At 34.5% G+C, this 23,232-nt stretch overlaps 2 protein-coding genes across 3 annotated transcripts in view; one reads left to right on the forward strand and one right to left on the reverse strand.

The window, feature by feature from the left end:
* LOC148957980 (basement membrane-specific heparan sulfate proteoglycan core protein-like) overlaps window positions 1–23,232 on the reverse strand; it is a 91,839-nt gene that overhangs the window by 33,726 nt on the left and 34,881 nt on the right. The gene's annotated exons all lie outside the window — the stretch shown is intronic.
* On the forward strand, window positions 1,144–13,674 carry LOC148957981 (homeobox protein vab-15-like). Of its 2 annotated transcripts, XM_089113960.1 has the most exons (4): window positions 1,144–1,773; window positions 8,055–8,247; window positions 10,717–11,105; window positions 11,896–13,674. In XM_089113960.1, the coding sequence occupies exons 3-4, from the start codon at window positions 10,766–10,768 to the stop codon at window positions 12,300–12,302; spliced, it is 747 nt and encodes a 248-aa protein (XP_088970086.1). In that variant the 5' UTR covers window positions 1,144–1,773; window positions 8,055–8,247; window positions 10,717–10,765; the 3' UTR covers window positions 12,303–13,674. The 2 variants fall into 2 exon arrangements, with proteins under 2 accessions (XP_088970086.1, XP_088970085.1); XM_089113959.1 differs by lacking the exon at window positions 8,055–8,247 and having other exon boundaries at window positions 1,146–1,773.

The raw sequence follows: 23,232 nt of genomic DNA on the forward strand, positions 1-23,232 counted from the left end.
ATAGCAATTAGTGAGATAAAGCCATTGGTGAAATAAAGCCATTGGTGAGATATTGCCATTAGCGAGACATAGTTATCGGCAATATATTGATATTAGCCATTGGAGAAATAGCCATTGGTGAGAAATAGCAATTGGTGAGAAATAGCAATTGATGATAAATAATGATTGGTGAGATGTAGCCATAGGGTGAGATATAGCAATTGGTGGGAAATATCGATTGGTGATTGATCTGATAGAATTAAACGATCTTAATTATGATACGAATGATCTATTTTTTATATTGCAGACGTTTGATAAGCTTAAAGTCAGTAAAACTTTGCAAATATTAGATTTTTTGTCAACAGCTACAAATTTGAATGAATTTATAGCATTTCTGACACCAGGAAGATCAGTTCAGGATTGAAAAATCATTCCAATCATTATGCTCAATGAATGAAATTGATCAACGCCTATAATCCAGATTTGAATCCTTTTTATGCTTCTCCCGAGATCTTTTTATTTTCCTTAAGAACCTCTACGTAACATAACTCTTTCGAGTATTTTTGATGCTCATTCAAAATTTTTTTGATAACTATAACAGCGATCACATTACCAGCAACTACTGCCTGAAAATTCGAAAAGTCTAATTACATATTGCAATTGCCTAAAATTATTAGATGTGAATACTTGGATGATTCTAAAAAAGTAACAATGAAAAGGATGAGTTGATTGTAAAACTTCTACTTTGCAGGTGCCATCATATCGAAAAACTGTGCTGAACGTGTACAGTCAAGCACAACAGGAGAAGAGACGAAGCTGAACAGAATGTTCTTAAATTTATGAATACAGTTTACTGCAACGTATGATAAAAATGCACCTAAATTACAAGATTAGTGAGTTTCGTTTCGTAAAAACTGTAACATATATTAAGGAGTTGTTTTCATTACAGATATCTTACTGAAGTAAAGTTTATCTCTTAGTAGACGGAATATATTTGCATAAATTATAAAGAATGGGACTACCGTTCTTTATGCCATTGCCATGAGATTACCCTGGTTAAGCTGTACCTACTAAAACAGAATCGTCACGAACGCAATAAACGTACGGCAGGATAAGCGCTACAGATAATATTGGATTCAAAAAGCAGAAAGGATGCATCTTTTGAACAATACCAAAAGAGATTCCCTAGACCTTTAGCAATAAAACGGGACAATAAGTGAAAGATTGTCTGGGGAAAGGCTTCAAAGTTCTTACCAATACTTCAACAATGAAAAATCAACAATTCTAAAGGAATTTGATGTTAGGGCGCAAAGAAACATGGAAGTGCAGTCCCTCATAGCCTTTGCAATACTTTCTGAAGACCATTCAGGGAAGAAAGCCTGAAGTCTGCAATCATTTATTCCTGGTTTGATGCAGTGCGTCTCTTTTTGCAGCCAGATATTGAGTACGCGGAAAAAGTAGGAAGGGTGTAAACTCACAGTCAAAACTAATTTGTAGTGTTACTGTGGTTAACGTTTTACAATTGCAAGCAACCCCCTGGTAGAATCAGTCAAAGATAAGAAAAGGATTTCGGCCTCGTTTCTACGCCACACATTCTGAAATAAAGAAGCTGATAACGTGAGTTTTGAATTAGTAGACATTGTCTTGCCGACAGAAAACTTGGATTATTCAGAACAAAACTCACTGAAAATAATATTGATGACACTGTAAAGGTCGCCTGCGTCGCGGACAGTAGTAACGTAGGATCACAGGAGCTACCGTCAATTAAATGTTGTCCAGAGGATAATTTGAAAGGTAACAGTGCTTTAGACTACAGTATGTTGTTACATATTCAAGCTTTGATTTATGATCTTTGTATTTTGTACAGCAAAGCTTGTATTTTGTTGCCTAAATGTAAAAACTCAAGTTTCCAATCATGTTAAGAATATGCATTGAAAGCGTTGCGCATTCACAGATTTTGAGTTGTGTATATTAAACTGTTCTTGCTAATTGAAACAAACTTCGGCATGATATTTGCGATGGCTTGAAACAAACCCTTCTCTTCACAGGATGCAGAACTCATTTTATACAAACAAATGTAACATAGTCGTTGAGCAGTAAGTTTTACAGCTAACCAGAAAAAGAAACTCAACCGAGATAAATAAATCATCAGATTTCAAGCAAATGATAATAACCCAACTAAAATATATTTCTGTATTATAGAACAAATTTTCTTATAGGTAGAGTAGCAGCATGGTAAATTAGCAAATTTGTCCTTGACTAAACAGTAAATAGGCTTTTTAAAAAATAAATATATTATAGGTAGCGATAAATTTAACTGAATCACAAAATGATTATATCGTTTATAACATTTGGGCATTGGCAATTACATCAAGTATAGATAGGAAAATACTCAGAGTGCACATGGAGGATATCATGCTAATGCTAATATCATTTTGTCTTACATAACTGACAAAAAGGCAAAATACAGGCAAAAAGAAACAAATAAAACCATCTAGTTGTCTATTTATGCTCTTGCCAACATCAATAGGCACGCAACGTCAGCTCTACGATAATGTGTAATTTTTTCCTACCTCATCTTTAGCAATACCCTAATCTAACATTTAAGATATCAAATGTCTTCTTGAAATGGCATTGATTTTAATCAACAATTATACTGATGACAAATTTTTTTTCATAATTATTTCTCTGCTTACAATCCAACATTGTTCCATCAATTTTATTACCCTCCTTTGCTTACGAATGCAGTATATAGGTTCCTGGTCATGTTTTCCTGAAAGACGGTAAATCAAGTTTTCGAGGAAAAGTTTCCATCGGCATAATTACGTCGTTTATCAAGTATTGCTCAAGAAATTCGAAAAATCCTCAATAGTTGTATGCTTGAAATGGATCCCGGGGCAAACGGTGTGATATTGACATTACAATGTTACTGATGCCTCTATTATGAAAAACATAGGACCAGCAGAGCAATGCACCATACTACCAGCATACTAAAAGTTCTAAAGTGAAGCTTTAAGTATGCTGTAAAATGATTGTATTTTTCAAAGCAATTTTCAATTTTCGTACCACTAAAATAATTGTTCAAAGGTTATTAAAGGATACCTTTTTTCTATGTCACAAATAGTCAAATATGTTTCTTAAAGGCCACACAGACTCAATATCGCATTGATAGAAAATGAGGCCAGTTTTTGTCATTTTGAAGCATACATTCACCTTGCAACTAGGTTATTCAGTAGAAACACAGGTTGCTTGCTTAATTCGAAGAAATATGATATGCTTTTCGTGGAGAATGAAAACTTTCATGCCTGATGACTAAACAGTTTATTATTGCAAAACTTGCGTGTATAGGCAGCAAATTAAGCTTCGCAAGAAATCCAGCGACAAACAATCTGGTACCACCTACATCCATAGCAAAGATCAATAAAGAACTAAGACCAAGAGGACAGACTTTACTCTTTTGTATAAAGTTTTTTCTGATCAGAGAGCATATTGATAAAGAACAAAAACTACCAGGGATGCATTTTCCAGTGACCAGTATAGCGGCGCCTAAAGGTACTTTCAAAATCAAACAGAGGAAGGCATCCATAAGACATAATTTGTCCTGAAGCTTTGGAGAATTGAAGATAAACTTGATACCCCTTAGGCTGCTATCAATATCATCAAAATGACATGGATCTGTAGGCAATTAGTGATATGTTCAACAAATATGAACCAATTGGAGGACAGAAAAGAGGGAAAATAGATAAAGAAGTCATGTACCAGTAGAATATAGTGCATTACTTTTGTGCATGCAGAGTTATTTTGTGTCTTAGGGTTGTCCGAGTCACAAAGAAACTTATTGCTACTCGTTGCAATCAAAAAAAGAATTCAAGATACAACTAAGACTCTTATTTATAGCATCCGAAAAGCTACTATTTACATTGAGAATACTGAATTTTTATAAAATAGCTAGGTACAACGCCCTTATGTAAACAAATGTTGAAAAAATGTATTGTTTCCATGATTTAAAAAGTATCTATTGGGTAAATGTTGATATTTATAAATTGGGAATGATAGCTGCAGCCTCTTCAAAAGAGGCAAAGGCCCATTAAAGCATTTCTATTAGTTTACGGTTTTGCCTTTGCTGTTTAATTACAAGTTTAATCTATATTACCATTTAGGGGAATAGATAAAAAGTTCATCATTACTCTTGTTTTCTCCACTTATCACGTTCTCTTTCAAATGTTAACCTTTCTCTTTAACTACATGAAATATACACATTTTATGTCAACAAAGCGGATTAAAAGGTGCACAAGACTTTAGTATGAGCCAGGCATCCTAGGACTTAAATAGAGAACACGCCATTCACTTGCTATTTTTATCGGAAAATACGATTACAGAGCCGTCAAACAAGCAACGTGCAACTGACCTTTTATTACAAAAAACTGCACAAACGTTTATAGAAAGAAGCATCAAATAAATAAACTGCGGGTTTCTAGACTTTCATGGTCACCGTAACATGAAATGGAATTTCGTATGTTTGGTTTTAAAGATCACCCGGCGTTTTCAAAAAGATAAAGGATGCGGCAATTTCTAAACGCTTCTTATCACAGAATTTTCTAAACAATACACGAACATGCCATAGTTGCAGACATTATTCCTCTTTGTTTACATATAAAGACTTGCAATTAATACAGTTAAAATCGTCTTTATAAAATGTAATTCATTTGACTAACAATAAAGAACGTTTACAATGGTATCCATAACGAAAACTTTGCACCTATCTGTTGCAATCAATCTTTAAAACATGCCTTTTCATTAACTTTCAGATTAAAAATACAGTTAAATGGCATCGTAGCTTTCCTATATTTGATAGAAAGCGAGATAGCTTGTCTTTCTGCCAAACCTGCCTAATTATAATTCAGGGAGATTCTTTTCTTTCAACAGAAGATTGATTGTTGTAAATAAGAGACCTTTTAAAGACTTCACTGTAATTTAAAAGCAGTTCCTGAAATAACTAATTAAAATTTACAGTTGTTCGCAGCGACGGATTGGCTAATTTTGAAGCGGTTTGACAATTTTTAACTGTCTGAAAATAAAACTCTCTGAGATTGTGTTAATATTCTATATTATTAATAGATTCAAGGAAATTTAGAATAATATTACTTTTAAAGTTATAAATTTTTGAATATCTTCATTTTCAATTATAATTTAAGATGTCTTGATATATTGATAGATATCTTGTCAAAAAGGAAACATCGACGCAAGGTGCTAGAGCTAGGGTTGTTGAATTTACTGCTTCTTTTGAATTTCCAAGTATTGCAATTACCCAATTGAATAAATTGGAGTTGCTTCTGATAATTGCTATCACTTGCAACGAGGATTCTACAGTTTCGAAGCAGGAAAGTAATTTCTGCAAGGTACAGCGCAGATAATAATAGCATGTAGTTTTGTTTGAATTCAAGTTTTTCGTAGAACAAAAGCGATTTATGAAGGCGAGCTAATGAAAGTATTCTTCAGTTGCTTTAAATTCCGAATGCTGATTAGCAATGTTTGGGAATTAGCATTTACGCTTTGTCGGTACCATGTGACATGTTCTACAGGATCATACAAACAAGCAAACTGGTTGCTTTACTCAACATGTATTAATAAACGAGCAAACGGTTACATTCTGCAACCAAAAATTTCATTTGTTTCTCCATATTGAAGTGTCCCTTATGCATGGCAACTTTTTCACGAAGTTAAATATCTAACATAGAAATCGCGTTTCACTCTTCATCTAATTATCTTGATAGAGACCGTAAAATTGTGATATTGATGAGTGGTTCGTTGTGTGTGGTTTGGTTTTAATATCGACTATTATTGGCAAGCAGTAACATAAATGCAAAACCTGTGGATAGGTAATATCAGCCCATGCCTATAAGAAATCAGGCAGAGAAAAGAAGCATTCAAAACATTGAATGAAAGGTCCACGAATAAGTAGATGATGAACCAATACCTACGTGTCTTATGACAAGACCTTTTAACCATATTTTTGTTTACGATATAGTTGAAGAATATAAATTTATCAAACCAAGCTTTATCGGAGACGTATCTTCTGAAGGAAACTAGAGAGACACAAAATTGTCTGTATGATTTTCAAATATTGTTTAAAAGTCTTTTAAAGTTATCTTAAAGGTTCTCTGAGGGTAGGTGGCGAGTCATGGCAGCCAATCATCTCATAGACGATGGTATATAATGATGATAAAAAGTGACTAAATACAAAGTTTGATAAAGGTATCAAGTACGACTTCTATGGGAAGTTTATTTCAGCAAGTTCCAGTCTTGCTTTTTCAGAATTAACAATTTGAGGAACATAACTGAAGCAAGTCTATACCGTTCATAGCTATCTACATAATGTTCATAGTGAAACGCTAGATGGAATAGTTGGGAATATCAACGTTTCATTTACATAAGCAAGTGATGAAAACCATTCACTCACATTTATGACTTTTTCTTTACTGAAGAAAAGTTAGAAGTTTTTCTTTTATACAAACATACATCTATAAAGAAACCAGCGAAGACATATGTCAACTTAAATAGGCCTTTTAAAAAATATTTTTTGCCACGCTTTTCGCAATAGTACCAAGATCAATTTGATACTCCAAATTTTCTCCAGTAACAGTTTTATAAAACTGATACCATAAAGGTAGACAAACTGATTCTCTGCTACTTTATTTAAATGCTACTTTTAGTGATTTCACTGTGTGCATCTAATTTGCTGCTTCTGATCACAAAGACCATACAATAGTTATACTAATATCAATCGAAAAATCTTTCAAGGACAACAAGAAGAATTAACTTCCTGCATATAACAGCTGAATTCGAAACTATCACCCTTAAATGGTAATAGCGAAAGCTACACGAATCCATGAACATTCTAAAAATATTATATTTCATTATATTCAGTTAAAACGCTCAAGGAGGCAACTTTTGTGAGCATATCCAGTGAAAACATTGTAGGTGTTTCTTTCCAATAAGCGCTAAAAGTTGTGTTGAATAAAATGAAACGTTAGCGCATGGATCCAAGATGCCACGAAAACGCTTGAAATCATGTATCCGGTGACTTTGATCTTTCGTGCAGCCATAAGCAAATGATAAGTTATAGGTGGGTCTTTTCATTTGGAATGAACAGATAATTATACAAGCAAACTAAATTGGCAATCAGCTTATGCTCACATAGGTAGAGGATTCTGGTGGGCTGATAGAGAATCCACTGGGATAGATAACGCACACGCTACGATCAATTAACTTTGTTCGCTTAGCTTTAACTGTCAGTGATTAAAGCTACGCCTTTGCGTGAACATCAGGGTAATATTACAGGGTAATATTAAGGGGAAGCTGGAAATAGGCTATAGAACAAATTAGGAAATTTTCTGTGAGTAATTAAGTAAAAAGTGTACTGGATCTGAGAAGTAAGGTCAATCCTAGTTAAAAGATTAGGGTATGGACTTGCAGTTAAATTTGTAGGAAATGGAAGCTCAAAATGACAAGCCCAGCTTTCAATTATAAGTTTTCCCATCAAATTGCGCCTATGAACAATCTTTATTAACATTAACACTCATAAATGCGCCATTGTTTTGGATTGTTGGCTGTTGGGATATGAAAACGCTAATCGCAACGTGCAGTAATGCTTAGCACCAAACCTTGACTCACTGCTTATACTCTTTAAAGAACACGAGCCAAAAATCTTTGGAAGAATGATGGATGTGTATAGCTAGGTATATAGGATATTCAGAAATTCCTATTAAATTAATTGCTTAATGATAGAGAGTTTGGAATATAATTGATGCAATTATGTGGCACGAGTTGAACTCCAAAGCATAAGTGGAAAATTGAATTTGCATGTTTGTGGGTGGATTTTTTCCCCTGTTATTGAAAAGACGTCTTGGCCAAAATAAATGGAATAAATAATCTGATTGAAGAAACAGAACAAGATACCTGTTTTTACTACGTAATACGTCTCGATTACGGTGTAATTAAAATTAATTAATTTCGGACACATGCAGAATAGAACAACGTGCTTTTATTGGCTAATCGAATCTCTATTGTCCAAGGACTAACGACTGTGCTAAAAAGAGGCACGAATCATTCAAGAGAGAATTACTCGCTTGGTGCACGCTGAGTAGAAAGAGCAATCAAAAAGCTCAATTAAAAGATACAAACGGGCAGATAGGATCTCTTGGCCAGAAAGTTAAAGAAATTCTTCACACAGAGCGTGAAACTTTCTAACAGAACTATCTATTACGAGTAAGTTGCATAGAACTTTTATGATGTAATTGCATGATTTTTTCAACGCTTATAGTCATTTTTTGCAAAGCTTTTCAAAAGAGATCCAAAGACATCTTTTTTGATAAACCGCATTTTTTTTCTGTAAAGAAAGGCTTAAAAATTGCCAGTTCAACTTGGAAAGAAACTTGAGTTGTAGCATGAGATATAGCTAGCAGTTATCTTTTTCATGATTATCTTCTAAGGTAACATAACTCTAATAAAGCTAATATTTAAAAAAAAGTACCGGCGATATTGAAGCTAACTACAATTACGATGATTATCAAAGCTTGCGTCAAAAGTAGAAGCAAATTGCATTTATATGATTTCAAGAAGATGAATTTAATTTATCAAAGAATCATGGATTTCTCATCGTGGATTAACAATAGATTTCTCAACATCTATTAGGAAGCTAGTCTTAATTATTGTATCCCTGTCCAGAAATGTGAAGATTTTTAAGGAATGACTATAATGCTATCTCCAAAGCCACATTCTAAATAAACTGGCCAGTCTGACTTTGAAAGGCACTGGCTCTTGGGCAAGATATCAAATACAGGATATGCCTAGGATAACTAATGCAATTGCATCCTCTAACAGTCCAGCACATCATCACAACATCGTCACACTAAATATTGAGACCTTTTCATCAACGTTACAGTAAACGCTCTCAAGACACCTATTTCCCATACAAATTTTCGCAATATGCTGGTCATTCTCTACGAAAGAGATATTGTAAATGACTTCTCCGCTGCTACACAATGAACCAAAAGTGATACTATTGCATTTCCAAAATAACAGTAGATCAGACCGACAAGGTGTTATACAAAAGCTCTGGCCACTAAACTTCCACTTTCCTATTTATACATATAGTTGAAAATATAGTTTTGATTAAGTGGCTTTGCTCAAAAATTTTTTTTTTACTTTTTTGAAGCACTAAGGCTTTCCTGGTCCTTAACCTGACTTAAATTCATCTTTTCTTTCACTGCGAGGTTCAGACAGTAGTGTCAAACCGGTACAAATCTGCTTACTGTGGCGAGAAGCAAAAGTATTTTCTACTTGGCCAAAGACATGATAGGAATGACAATGCTCACATGAATGTTATTAATGCCAATGATGTGCACAGATATATGATTCATTTAATCTCTTTTCTTGAACACCACGGTACAAATATTAAGTATGAAAAATAGAAAGAGAGAAAAAAGATCAAAATTAAGCAAAACTATCTTGGAGACATCATTTTGCATTTCCTTTTTGCAACATTCTTGAGATTAATAAGATAATTTGACTGCATAAATTCATTTAAAAGTACTGAAAGGCTACACAAATATATTCGGCACAAAGCATAGCGTGCTATAAACACATTTATAGAGAAGTTTTGATGCAGGGTTGAATCGAATGATATATCTGCAGCAATTTTTTCTACGCGGAGTCGTGACAAATCCACAGAAGAAACAAAGCAAGATAGTTTTTAGTCGTGTAGTCCAGCGAGACTCTGCTCAGGAAAAAATGTAGAAAAAATTAGAAGACATGAACATTCTGTCAAGAAATTACAGACTCCTTTCTAAAGGTAGTTTTTCAACAGACAAAACATTCTGTTGACAGTTCTAGAAAAAAACTGCAATATAAAAAGTGAAAAGGAAATTGAGATTACTAGAAAATCAAATTTAGCACAAAAACTCATAAAACGAGAAAAGACGAACAAAAGAAAAACACTTTATTTTTTAAATTCAAGCAAACTGTTTATAAGAAAATAATTCATGGTCAATGGACTGAGACGAAATTTATCTCCTTTTATCAATAAATGAATCTTTAATTATGCAATAGATATGCTGAGTGGTTCTAACGAAGATAAGCTTTACTTGAGATTTCTGAAATTAGGCTAGCAAAGGATATTTGTAAGTATATTGATTAATTTCTTAGGTTCAGATTTGTATTAGAGAATAAACATGAATGAAGATCTAAAAAATAAAAAATCTTATATAACATGAACTGAATTATCGATAATACTCTCTAATTGAATAAAAGTGTATGTTTCAAAAGAGAGTAACAGTCTAAATTACAGGATTCTTCCTTGGGATCAAATACTGTCTGAGTTCTTACTTTGATAGACTCAAATGAAAATGGGTAAAATATAACAGCTAGTTGTTTCTTTTATTGCAAAGAGAAGCTGTATCCTGTAATGAATTTATTGATGGTATAATGAAGAGCAGGTCAACACAGGTTGATAGAATATGATAAGAAGTAATGTATGTTATATTTAGGTAATTTGTAAATTAATCTTCCTAATAGGCCTAAATCTTAGATGATGTGCTTTAATTAGAAAATTTACACAAGTTTCTTTCATGCAACTGAATTTGCATTGATAAAACGTATTGCCTTTGTATTTTTGTCGTATAATAAAAACACAAGTTTTTTGTAGTGATTTCAAGTTTTCTTCCTTTCAATCGCTAGAGAATTACTTTGGAAACTACTTGCAGAATAGAAGAACTATTAGCTGCAAATGACATTCGCAGAGCACGAAGAGGAGAAACAAAGAGGAAAAGGGCAGACAACGACAGAAATGACTGACTTAGCAAAGCCAGCACCTGCTTCGAACAAAGATAATTTCTATGAACACTCATCGAAAACAAAGAAAAAGCACGCGAATCCATTCTCTGTCGAGTACATATTAAGTTGCGATAGCTCTAAGAAAACACTGGCTCCACGTAATGTACCACCAGCGGAGAGCAACTTGTCGCGCGAAGCACTTGAATACAGTACCTTCGTAAACAAAAACTTCACTGCTTTGCCTTACAGCCAACCACCTGTTTCCACTGGGACAACAGATGTGGAGACAATAGGTGAATATTGTTTGTACAATGAAACCAGTGAATCAGTTTATAAGTCTTTAAAGTTGTTAAGTCTTCTCTGGTTTAAACAATAAGAATGGCACGATATTTAGTTCGAATACATTCACACATTACCCGTTTTTAGGATTGAATTGATCATATTACTTAATATAGACAAGGTTTAGGTCTAAAATTAAGTGGTACTGTCCATGAATACTTGGCCGCTACGTCTTCACCTTGATAATAGGACATTACAAAATCATCTAGAATTCAACATCTTCTTATCTTCATGGTTAAAATTTGCTTATTGGGGACCATTGATTTCGGGTAGTTTCTAGCCTTCAACCAGGTTGTTTTAATTGACAATTCTGCTTATATGTCACATGCGATTTTGGATAGGCCCTTAATGTTGATGGCAAATGCAAGGACACGTATCTTTTTTGCAGCTTTTTGCATTTTTGGATTTCTCTATGTTATTCTCAATCAAAACTTTATTTTTCAACAGCTACATGCTATAGATTGAGAATGAGACTACTAAATAAAATATTTTTTATAACATTTTGCGAGTAGCTGTTAAAATCTGCTTTCGCATTCAATTTTTTTTATCTTCTACTTGTTCATCTGAGTTTTGGTCTTATTTTTAAGTTGTTCTTAATTTTTTGGCAATTGACCCTCACTGTTTTCATGAAATGATTTCTTATAAAAAAGTGTCTTATAAAATATTATAAAATCTCAATCCTATTCACTATTGCATTCAACGATAGCACTTTTGAATTAAAACAGTTCTTTTTTTTATTCTCAGAATTCAAATGGGATCTCACAAAGTGTTTTCTTCGAAAGCACAAAGCAAACAGAAAACCAAGAACTCCATTTTCAGCGACACAACTCCTTTCACTGGAACAAAAATTTAAAAGAAAGCAATATTTATCTATTGCTGAGAGAGCAGAACTGTCTGAAAATCTCAGCCTCTCGGAACAGCAAGTTAAAATATGGTTCCAAAACAGACGTGCCAAGGAAAAAAGGCTTAAAGAGGCTGAAATGGAGAAAATGAGGCTACGTGCGTATGCTAGGAGCTCTGCAGCTCGCCTCTGTGCCTGTAGCTGCACAGGTGTTACAAGTCAAGTTCCATCACAACCAACTCCAAGGTACTGGCCCCAGACCCCTTGGTCGTGTGGGTGTGAGTGCAAAGCGACGTATCACCATCGATAACAGGAAAATTCTTTTCTCCCGAGTCGTTTTAGATGGTCGATCTTCCCTTTGTTGTTGAGAGCATAGCAATGGTTTTTAAACTTGCCCACCAACCACAGTCCGAAAACATCCACTTACCAGATGATGTCTGCTCTGTGCAGTTGCTTTATTGGCTAAGTTCGGTCCCAGTTCAGAATACATAACATGTTATGTTTGATGCAAGTCTTTATAATCTAACGAAGAACAACAAATTATTTGGAATACCTGTAAAATATTATAAAGTTTAATTGATAACCAAAAGAGAATAGTCCATGGCTCATTCCTATGAGTACAAAATTAAAAAAATGTCCTTTTTCCAACCTTACAATGCCTATTTTCTAGATGAAATTTACACTGCTAAAAAAGACCCTTTTTCAGAAAGTTAGCGACAACCTAGATCTGATTTGAGCAATACCTGATTCAATTCATATACGAATACATTTTATTTAACTGGTCACAGTTAAAAGCGCCAAAGATCTAACCCAATAAATATTACACGTATATCTTTAAAACAGCTCAATTCTGAAAGGCATGCAAACTGTTTATAAACTTAACTGCTCGTTCAAAACCTAAAACTCTGTTCCTGCATTGCATTATTATCTTATTTTGAGACCTTTTTTGTAAAATTAAATGTAAAATTATTCACAAGAATTGCAAAACCAAATTGTCTGTAGTAAATTCAGCTGTTAAAAGATAGACTCTGTATCACACGGAAGGAGGAAAATTTGTATAGCAGATTAAATACAGGAATCCGAAACGACTGAATACTTTAAACTGTTGATTGTATAGAAATTGGAATTATGAGATGCAAGAGAACTTTTTGGCATTGACATGAAAACCATTGCAAAATATACGTGAATGTGTTTACATTATTTAAAGCACAAAAATTAAAGTGAAAACTAAGAAGGGATATAAGCTTCATCACACAGCAAAAACTGACAGGTTATTTGCTTACTTGAACATTGCTTTGCAATGCATGGAGGTGTTTCCCAGAAGTAATTTCATACCCTGTGAGTTGAGATTAACCTAGCTGAATCAGATGCATCTCACCATATGCTTTATAAATCGCGATACCCTTTCCTCTAGCACCACCTCGCACATGCTACAGCTAAACACAAATGATTATGCTGGTGTCTTGAGGCTTTTATAAGTAAAAGCTTCTTTTGTAAATATATCAACGTCCTTTACGTATGATGCTAACTTTTAGATATTGAAATATTAGTAACTCCTCGAGCTCTGCAATTGTTTATATTAGGTAAAAAAAATTACGCGAACTTTAGTGTAGAAGCTAAATACAATATTTTTGGTAGAACCCTGTTTAATGAATGTGAATTTAATAGAACTGTCAGTGAAAGGAGCAATCTTGTTTTTTTAGCAATCTTTTAGTTATCTGAATTCCATTACTTATAAGGGCTTTCTATTGAATCAAAAAGAGGAAATGGTCATTTCGGCGGTAAGAGATCGTCAATATACAAACATGTATTTTAAACAAAACAATTCATATAGAAAAAGCTGAACGAGTTTTGTGATTTTGACAATATAACAGGAGATATCATTCAACATCGTATTCAAATGTACATTTCTTTTGTTACCGTTTGTGGATACATTTAGCATTTTAGCCTTGGTAAGATTAGCTTATTGTACTAATCCTCTTCTTTTTGAATAAAATAGCAAACAGTGAAAGCTATGGAAAAAACATTTCATGCCTTGTTATAAAAAACTTTACTATTGAATTGATAATACCTTCAACGTACCCCTGATTGAAAATGCAGTATTTCTGCAATAACTATGGGGGTGTGGGCGAAAAACGATAAAAACTTATATGCTAATGAAAAGAAACGCCCATTTCCAATGATTCACTTAAATAACGTTTCACCTCCCTATATTCATTGCTTTACAACAAGACCTGTTTATGTTGTCAAAGTCCAATTAACATATCAAGCGTGCTTATGTTGATCGTAAACACCTTATTGATGGGCTGTTCCTGTTAGGGTTATTGAAGCTCATAAACAATAGATTTAGACAATACGTCGGGAAGGAAATCAGACAGAGAAATTCACCAAACCAAAACTGGTAAGAACGCGTTCGTGATACAGAGAAGGTATTTTTGGCAAAATATTCAGTAATAAACTGACAATGCTACCTGTTATAAACATGCATAAATCAAACACAAAATTCATTGATTTAGCATTTTTGGTTTCGGGTTGACGTCATTGATTTTGCATCTCGACAGGGCTTCCGACGAAGGGTGACCGGGGTCTATGCCCTCCACTATTTTGCAAAACAATAGAGATTTTTCCCAAAGCTTTTGTTGTGGGTGCTGAATTTTTCCTTGCCCCCCCCCTCCCACTATTCAACTTGTGTCGGTCGGAGCCCATGCTCGGTATCTACAGACTTTTGTTATAAATGAAATCATCATGTTGACATTCGGTATCGGCATCGGTATGTTCGTCTTTCGCTAGCGAGGACTCGAGAAGGAGTCGAGAAGCAGAGCGTCTAGACGCTCCTCCGCTTGGTCTTCTTTTTTTGCGCTCGAAATTTTGTCGCTCTGTTACTCACAGTGAAATTAGCATATACTAAAAAATTGATGTCGTTCGGACTGTTTGGCCGCGAGTTACAGGATTTTGGAGATTTAGATATTTTTAAACATTTGACCGCAAAAACATTTCACTGCAGCAAGAAATGTACAGTCGGGGCTAAATTTTGAAAACGGTATAATTTTCGGTTAGATTGTCCGAAGAAAACAAAAAAAATTTTGGCACAGATAAATTTGAAAAGAAGATTCAAAATCAATGATATACTTTAACAAATACCGTAAATCCTCAAATTGCCCTCCCCCTCAAAAAAGCTTTCCCTCCAATAAGCCCCCAGTCTAGAACTACGAATTGGCAATAAGCCTCCAACTTCTACCGTCAATCCTCGAATTGGCCCCCTCAATTTGATGATCGGTGCCACCTGAGGTTGCTTTTGGTGTTTTATCGAATTACCACTAAAATTTAAAATTTTGATAAGAATTAATTAACTGTTAATAAAAAAATTCCTATTTAAATATACAAAGTATTTTATTAATGCTTTCTTGATTTCTACTATAATTTCCCCCACTCGAATAAGCCCCCCTTGAATAACCCCCAAATTATTCGATTACGGTATGAAGCTAAAACATTGACACGTTAACTCGAAACAGAGGCCTGGTGCAACTGAGATACAAGGTCAATTTTTTTCCTTTTTTGAAGAAAATAGTTAGGGCTTCAATACGGTTTCGAGCAAACGAACACCTCATCAAAGATGAAATATGAGTCTAATATGTTGATCTGTGTTTCAAAAACATTTTGAAATTATTGCTCTAGAATTACAATGATGAGCATCCTAAATCTGCGCATATTCAAAACTTTGAAAGCACGCCATAACTGCATTAGGGTAAAAGGCAATCATTGAATATGTAAGAACATGTAATAAATATGAGAAAGTATTTCTACAGTGTCTCCTGGCTTTATTTTGACGTCATAAAAGATAACAGGGCGATATGATTTTTATAAACCTCAAGTCAATCTGACAGGAAGCCTGTTACTGCATTATTCATTACTGATAAGTAATTTTAGATTAAGCTGTATTTTCAAGTTGCATGTTATGATGACGCTTACATGATAGGACAAAGTTTTATTGAAGCAATCTCTAATGACTGGGATAAAGTTTTGCGATGAGCTGCGAAATAACGATAACGATCAAGTCATGTTTGGAAGCATTTTCTATTCCGTTAGAGGAGATGCTCAGCAAAGAAACTGAACACACTAATTTATGTAATTTATGTGGTCAGTAGTCTAAGAACCAATGATATAGGCCTTCGCTGGCCTTATGACATTGGGTTAGAACTAGAATTAGTCCTCTTACGCTATGCTTGTTAAATCAGGTTTGAAAGGGTCCAGATTAAGTTTTATAGTTTTTTGAACGGAAGAACAAAGGTAAGGAAAACGATGTCCAAAGGTGGGCTGGACCAGTTCGGTCCCTATATTGCAATCCCCACTTAAACAGAAAACAACCAATAGTAATTATCGGTACTTGGTACACTGTTGCCACGATGCATGTAATTACATATTGTAAATATATGTAATCAGTCTAAAGGCCGATTTCCATTGACAATTTTTGTGCACGTGTGCGTAGTGCCCAAATCTGAGCATGCGTAGTTAAGTGCTGCTGTCAAGTGGCTGAGCGCACAAAAAAGTTGAGACCCTATCAACTTTCTGGCGCTCACAGCGGACACAAAATCGCGACCACTCGGTTTTAACTACGCATGCTCAGATTTGGGCGCTACGCCCGCGCGCACAAAGAATGTCAAATGGAAATCGGCCTTAAAACAAGTGTTGGATTAAATATACTAATAAGAAATTTGTTAATGGTTATCCAGTATGCTGGTTTCATTGACATTACGAGTTGACAAGATTGTCATAATTTGCTAGAAATCTTTTGAAAATCTTTACAAAATATCAGCAAAATAGGGTGCGTTTATCAAAAAAGCCTCAATCAAATGAAAGAAACAATAATTGTAGGGTAGCCTTGAATTGTCACATGCATGAGCACCACATTTGTAATCAATGTTTTATTCAATTGTATTTCACCAAAATATCATTCGAAATTGATAATGGATATTGCAAATTATTGAAATGTTAGTACCAAGTATCGATAGTATTTCCATCTGCCAGAGACAATAATAAACAGTTCAAACTATGACGCATGTTTATGCTTTTCGAAAACAATTTTTAATTGATAGAGCCGAACAGCTTCAATAATTTTAAGAGACATTCTTTTCTCAGTTAATATTCTTAAGCTAAATGTATTTTAGGTTTTGTAACTTTAGCAATGAAAAACCATCTGTAATAGATCCGTTGGATATTCATTAATATTACTCCTTATTGTTATTATACAGCATGATACTTGAGGTTTCTTTAGGGTTTCAATACACTTGATAGTTCAGTAGATATTCATAACTTCTTAAAAGCGTTTTTCTCTCAGATCCCATATAAATCTGATTTTACACTACCTGATTAGCAAACACTTTTTTTACAAGATATTTGCACAAGCTTAGATACTTTTTGTGCACATACTTTATGATCCATTCAGCCGGTTCGGTTAGAAGACAATTTTTTTGTTACGTTTCTTATCAATGTGTCTATTTATTTTGATATTTGGGAAAAAATAGGTTTTTTTCAAAAGTACAAGCTCTTTGCGACTTAAATTTTCTCAAAAAATAAGGATTGGTTGATTTAAACCAATCGAATAAAGTTATTTCTCATTTGTACATTCTGATCCGTATATGAAAAGAGAACTACTGTTTATAAGTCTGTCATTAAGTGCTCGATAGGCAGAGTTGTACAAGCTTTCGGTGCATAGAACAAAACGGTTCCAAGTCAGTACTCCAAGTTTCATATTTTGATCATCCGACATCTGCTGTCTGGTGATCGCATTATGCGTGAAGCTTGAGGTATCAACTTAGATTCGTGCTATTTTATTCACCAAAATCCTAATTTATATACATATATGGATATGAAGAATATTCTTCAAAAACATTCTTTAAAAAGCAACATGTTTTTGGACAATCTCTTCTCATTGGAAGCTTCCAGCCATCCTCCTCGCTTTCCCCTTAGGCTTATTTTATACTTTTTAGTTGTATATCCAGACATTAAGTTCCAAAAAGGAAACGCTACTGCAATTTACCAACAGCAAATACTGCCGTATAAACGAAACCGCTAATAAAGACACAAACACATACTTAATTACACATAGCGCCTTTTCTTATCTATACGATGACCAATGAACCACAATATTTTAAAATTGTAACAGAGATGAAAAGAGAGTCTATTGAATTTTATCTTGTACAATTCTTCAACGGCTCGTTTCCGCAGTTTAGTCTGGCCCAGGATAAAATTAATTTGGCCTTTAAAAATCACGAAGTATCGGAAATAACGTTAGCTGTGCTTAACTAGCGTTTAATAACGAGGTTTTGATAGCGTACAGTCACTTTTTGCATCCTGAGGTTACAGTACTTTGTTCCTTTTCTGTGGAATGATTCAGGTGAAACGCTTCGTATTAGCCACACGATGTGTCACGGATAATGTGAACTGCTATTTGAGCATAGAAAGTATAGTCGCGATAAGTGAGACCCTGGAAAAGTGGGACTTTTGTGGGAATTTCTGCTATCAGAAACCAATTTTTTGCTCCTCGTATTCGTTCAAAGTGTTTCTCGTAGATATTGAATGTGCCCAAATCATGCAAGAGAATGCTAAGCTACAAGTTGTAATGGAAACTTTTATGAACATTTCCTCCATAATCAATTCATACGTGGCTTTAAACAAGTGTGCATAGGGTGTCTCCTCTCCTGAATTCGTGCATCTCGCATTAAATGGGACATAAATATCCTTTTTATATTTTTTCTTACTTAACTGGACTCGAATAGTCTAGAAATAGCAAAGTCTTAAACATAAAGAACGAAAAGGAAGGAGAGAGCCTCCCCTTGTTCCTTCTTAATTATTCAGATTTCGCATTTTTCGGATTATCCGAGGTAAAGATTATTAGAAAGAAAGAGAGACTTGTAGCAAGTCCATCACAGACCAGGAGAATCACTCAGGGTCATCCGAAAGCGGACAGATTTCTAAATCCTTTGCGTTCAACAAATTTTTTCATGAACCACAATTATCATGGTTTTATAGTTAATAATGCTTATCGGTCAATCTGTCTTAGAAATTCCAATTATATCACAGATTTATTGGCATTTTAAACAGGCCTTTATCTTACATTTACTTTTTGTACAGCATTTGCCAATTTTTGCATATTTTAAGAAAAAGAAAGGATATAGTAAAAAAGAAACAATTTTTTGTATATTGTTTTTGTGTATCATATTTGTAACACTCTGCTCTTATGCTGCCTTGCATAGGATAACTTTTAACCCAGATATGTTTTAACCCAGGCTAGTGGAAAGGCTGCCTTATTAGGCACCTAGCAATCACCGGAATCACAACTCGACAGCATATTTGTGCCACGGTGCCACTTAATGAAAGAATATATAGAGCCTCGATGCAATTGATTTCAATACACATTTCTCGGGCCTCAACAGAAGCATACAGAGCCTCGACCGTGGCACAAGAACAAAAGCACAGCCATTTGGTCTCAAAAAATATTGTTTAAAAATGTGCGCGCATACTTCTATTTATATCTAGTGTGGCACGATTGTTAATATCCATATTTGGTAGAGCCAATTATTCTGTGGTTAACAAAAGGCAAACAATAAGCAAATCTAACATGGCATACTACTAAATTAACATCGGAGAGGGGGCGTGGTAGATAGACGCTGGAGCGAAGGGGAAGTGTTAGACAGCAAGAAACATATCGGGATATCTAGAACAGTCCATTATTTTCCAAAAATTTAAATTTGGAAATCTGACCGTGGCACGTGCCACCGGTGCCACCGTCTGAATCCGCCCCTGATAGGTACGCTGGTGGGATAATAGGTGTAGTGTGGTTTAATTAAGAGAAGCTCCATAAAGTAAGAATGGTATCTAAGCTTGTGATATGTGTCAAATCGACAATTTAGCTATGGGAGACGTAAAGATAACAAATAACCAGTCAATTCAAAAACTGAATCGCAAAGAGAATAACATAACCAGACATCTTATCTTGCCTATCCAGATTGTTTTCAGAGCAAATTGGCAAATTTTGAAGCAAATACAGATCAGAAGCTTTTTGGCAAAAACAATACCAGCAGAACAACTGAATGACAGGTATTCCACAACGGTGAAGATACTAAGTTTATACATTGTCTAAAACAACAAGACAGATATCTGTTTAACCTGCTGTCTAAGTCTTAACGAGACAGTTTCCAACTTTGAATCCTCTAGTCATCGTGACAATTTTCCAATTTTGATAAAAGACGTGGCCATTGCTCGTGCCTATTGAAAAATTCTCTCTCTACAACACAAACTCATAAGTTGTCTTGTATCATATATATTTAATGTAAAAATCACGTTAGTCCTCGAATGAGCCCCAACTTTCCAATAATTTCCCCTACCTTCGAATACCTACCGTTATCGATAAAAGCCCCAACCAAAAGTATTTTTTGAGAAATAAGCCCCTACCCTCGAACAAGCCCCCATTGAGGGGTTATTGATTTTAAGAAAAAACTTCATATAAAATTACTTTTCTAACTTATTAAAATTATCACTTCACACATCGATCAATTTCCCAACATATAACCGTATTTACTATTTCAGTATTTCAAAATATCTTAACTCTATAATTGTCAATTTTTTCGAGTAGTTTTTGACGAGGTTAGTTGCCATTCTGCACCTGTATATCCGGGCATGGCGGTACAAGAGTACAAAAAAAATGTTCTTGTAACATTTTGGTATGCTGCTAAGTAAGCCCCCACCATTGAATAAGCCCCCCCCCATCAAATAACCCCCCATTTTGCAAAATAAGCCCCCGAGAGCTTTTTCGGAATTACAGTATGTTAAAATTGACATTCGCGCCACTCATTTAACTGGGCTATGCTTTAGACAGATTATTGCACCTAGTAGTAACCATACAGAGATTCAAAAGCCTCGTTGTGTGTTCCATCTAATTAATAAAAACAGTAGCATTTGTGGATAAACAGACTAACTCAATAAATTCAACACAATTTTAATGTGTTTTAACAATCTGGTGGCAAAATAACTAGCCATTCATAGCCAGGCAAAAGCAGACGGCTATCAGAAACCTATACAGACGACCATCTGTCTATACTGATACTCTTCTTTAACTGACACCATTACGATAATGTAGAACTTATTCGATCAAGATAAACTCTCTTCTTGATTATGATCAATAAAGGCAATTAAACGTCTTCTTATCGAGAGCGTTAAGTTGTGATTGGGGTTGAGCAAGGTTTGGCTTGTGGCCAACTACTGTATCCAAATTCACCAGACATGTTGGGTTAAATTTTCATCAAACTACAAATTACGTACTGACAACCATGAGAATGCTTCTTCAACCTGGTGTCCGCTTTTATCGAGAGTTTATAATCAACCAGTCTACAAAAGCTGAGCTTGTATCGAAAAGACTACGCCATTACATATAGGTTCAAAACCAAGATTCAGTAACGAGGGGATAAGAGAGTTTATCAAGGCTATTTTTATCTTTTTAAGCTTATAAAAATTGGAGCCAACCAAAAAATGGAAATTTTTACTAACTGATCTAAATCGTGTTATGACTTTAAATTAGATACAAAATGACATTATCCTGCAAACATTTTATCGCTACATTTTTTCTTCAGAGCGAGAACCATTGCCTTCATCACCTCCTTATTCCACTCTTTTAATTGGTAAATGAATCAGACAACAGCACATGAGCTAACAACATCGACATAAGTCTGCTTTTGCGAGAGAAATTCATGCTAGAACAGTCAAGATGGTCACTGAACTCAGATAGATGGTCACAAATCACAACAGAGCCAAGCATATTCATCTACTTCTAAATGATAAAACAATAAAAGTTCCCTTAAATATTTTCTTTTATAACCCATGAGTTGATTACTTCTTCTGGACACTAGGAATGGTGCTCTATATTCATAAATATCATTTCATACCTATAATGTTTTTCTTTCATCAGACCTTTTTGAAGAATTTCTTTTGTATCTAACACTTCTGAGCCCTTTGTTGCTTTTATAATTTTGATGCCTTTCTCATAGTTTAAGTTCATAGTTCTTAAGGTAACGGAGAACACTGTCTGTTTAACTGCTTAAATGTGCTTGATGAGTGCTGTATAGATAAAAATGTACACACTTAGTGTTTAGAATAAGACGTTTCAAAGTCGTTATTTCAAGTTTCTTCTGCAATTGTGGGATCGTTAAAATTTTGATGCTAAATATAATGGAGAAGGATAATTTTTATTAAAAAACTCTTCAACTCAAATGAATATGACAAATTTTCACTTAGATCCCCTTAATAACTAAAGTGATACCTTTCTTAAAGGAGAAGGTTGTGGAACAACAGAGGTAGATAAAAGGTAAGGTAAGACAAAATGGCATCAAACTACCCAACCATGTTACGCGTTTTTGAAAGAAACATTGATATTTCAAGACTACGAACATATTGCAGCAAAGTTACATTAAATAAATCTAGAATGGACATTAAAGGTCTTCAGTAAATGTTTACTGTATGCATGGTAATGTTTTCCTTAAAGCTTTTACTGAAACCTGGTGGTTGCTCATTTTTCTTTCATACAATTGTTAAGACCCTTGTCATCTTCTAATGGACTATTCCTTTTTCCAGACAGTTATTCTTTATTATTCAAATCACAGGACAGTATGTGTTTTGTTTCTTGAATGAAAAACATATCAAAATTATCTAAGTAATTGAATGAAATCGAGCCTAAACTGGCCAGTTATCAATTATCGCCCAATTTTATTGCCACTAAAAAGCCTCTAGTACTTAACTACGCGTTCACTACAAATTGAATCTTGCGATTTACAGTTAAGGTTGGCGCCCCAATTGGCGTGGCTGGCTTCAGTTTCTGATTTGAGAAGCGATTAAAGATCTCAAGAGATATCATTCTTTTAACTAATAAATCTATAATTTACAAAACGAGAGCGTCAAAGAAGACGGTGAAAGCAAAACCTTTCTCTGGATAACTGTTGCCTATATGGAGAATTGAAGAGTGCATTGAAAATTTATTTCTATTATAATTATACCACACTATGTTTTGGTTAAAAAAGGGGAGTGACAGAAGCCATCATTACCCTTCCAGCAGCTTCAAGAAAGACTAATCAGGTATGAGAAGCCACGTTGCAGTTTACAAGGGAGTTGAAATTGTTGGCAGGGCAATCTAATTATGGTAAGACCCTCATCCAATCAAAAGGAATGCATTTCTACCAATCAAAAAAGGTTCG

This window comes from Rhopilema esculentum, chromosome 19 (assembly GCF_057945365.1).
Source record: "Rhopilema esculentum isolate cy_ngs chromosome 19, ASM5794536v1, whole genome shotgun sequence".
NCBI classification, from domain to species: domain Eukaryota; kingdom Metazoa; phylum Cnidaria; class Scyphozoa; order Rhizostomeae; family Rhizostomatidae; genus Rhopilema; species Rhopilema esculentum.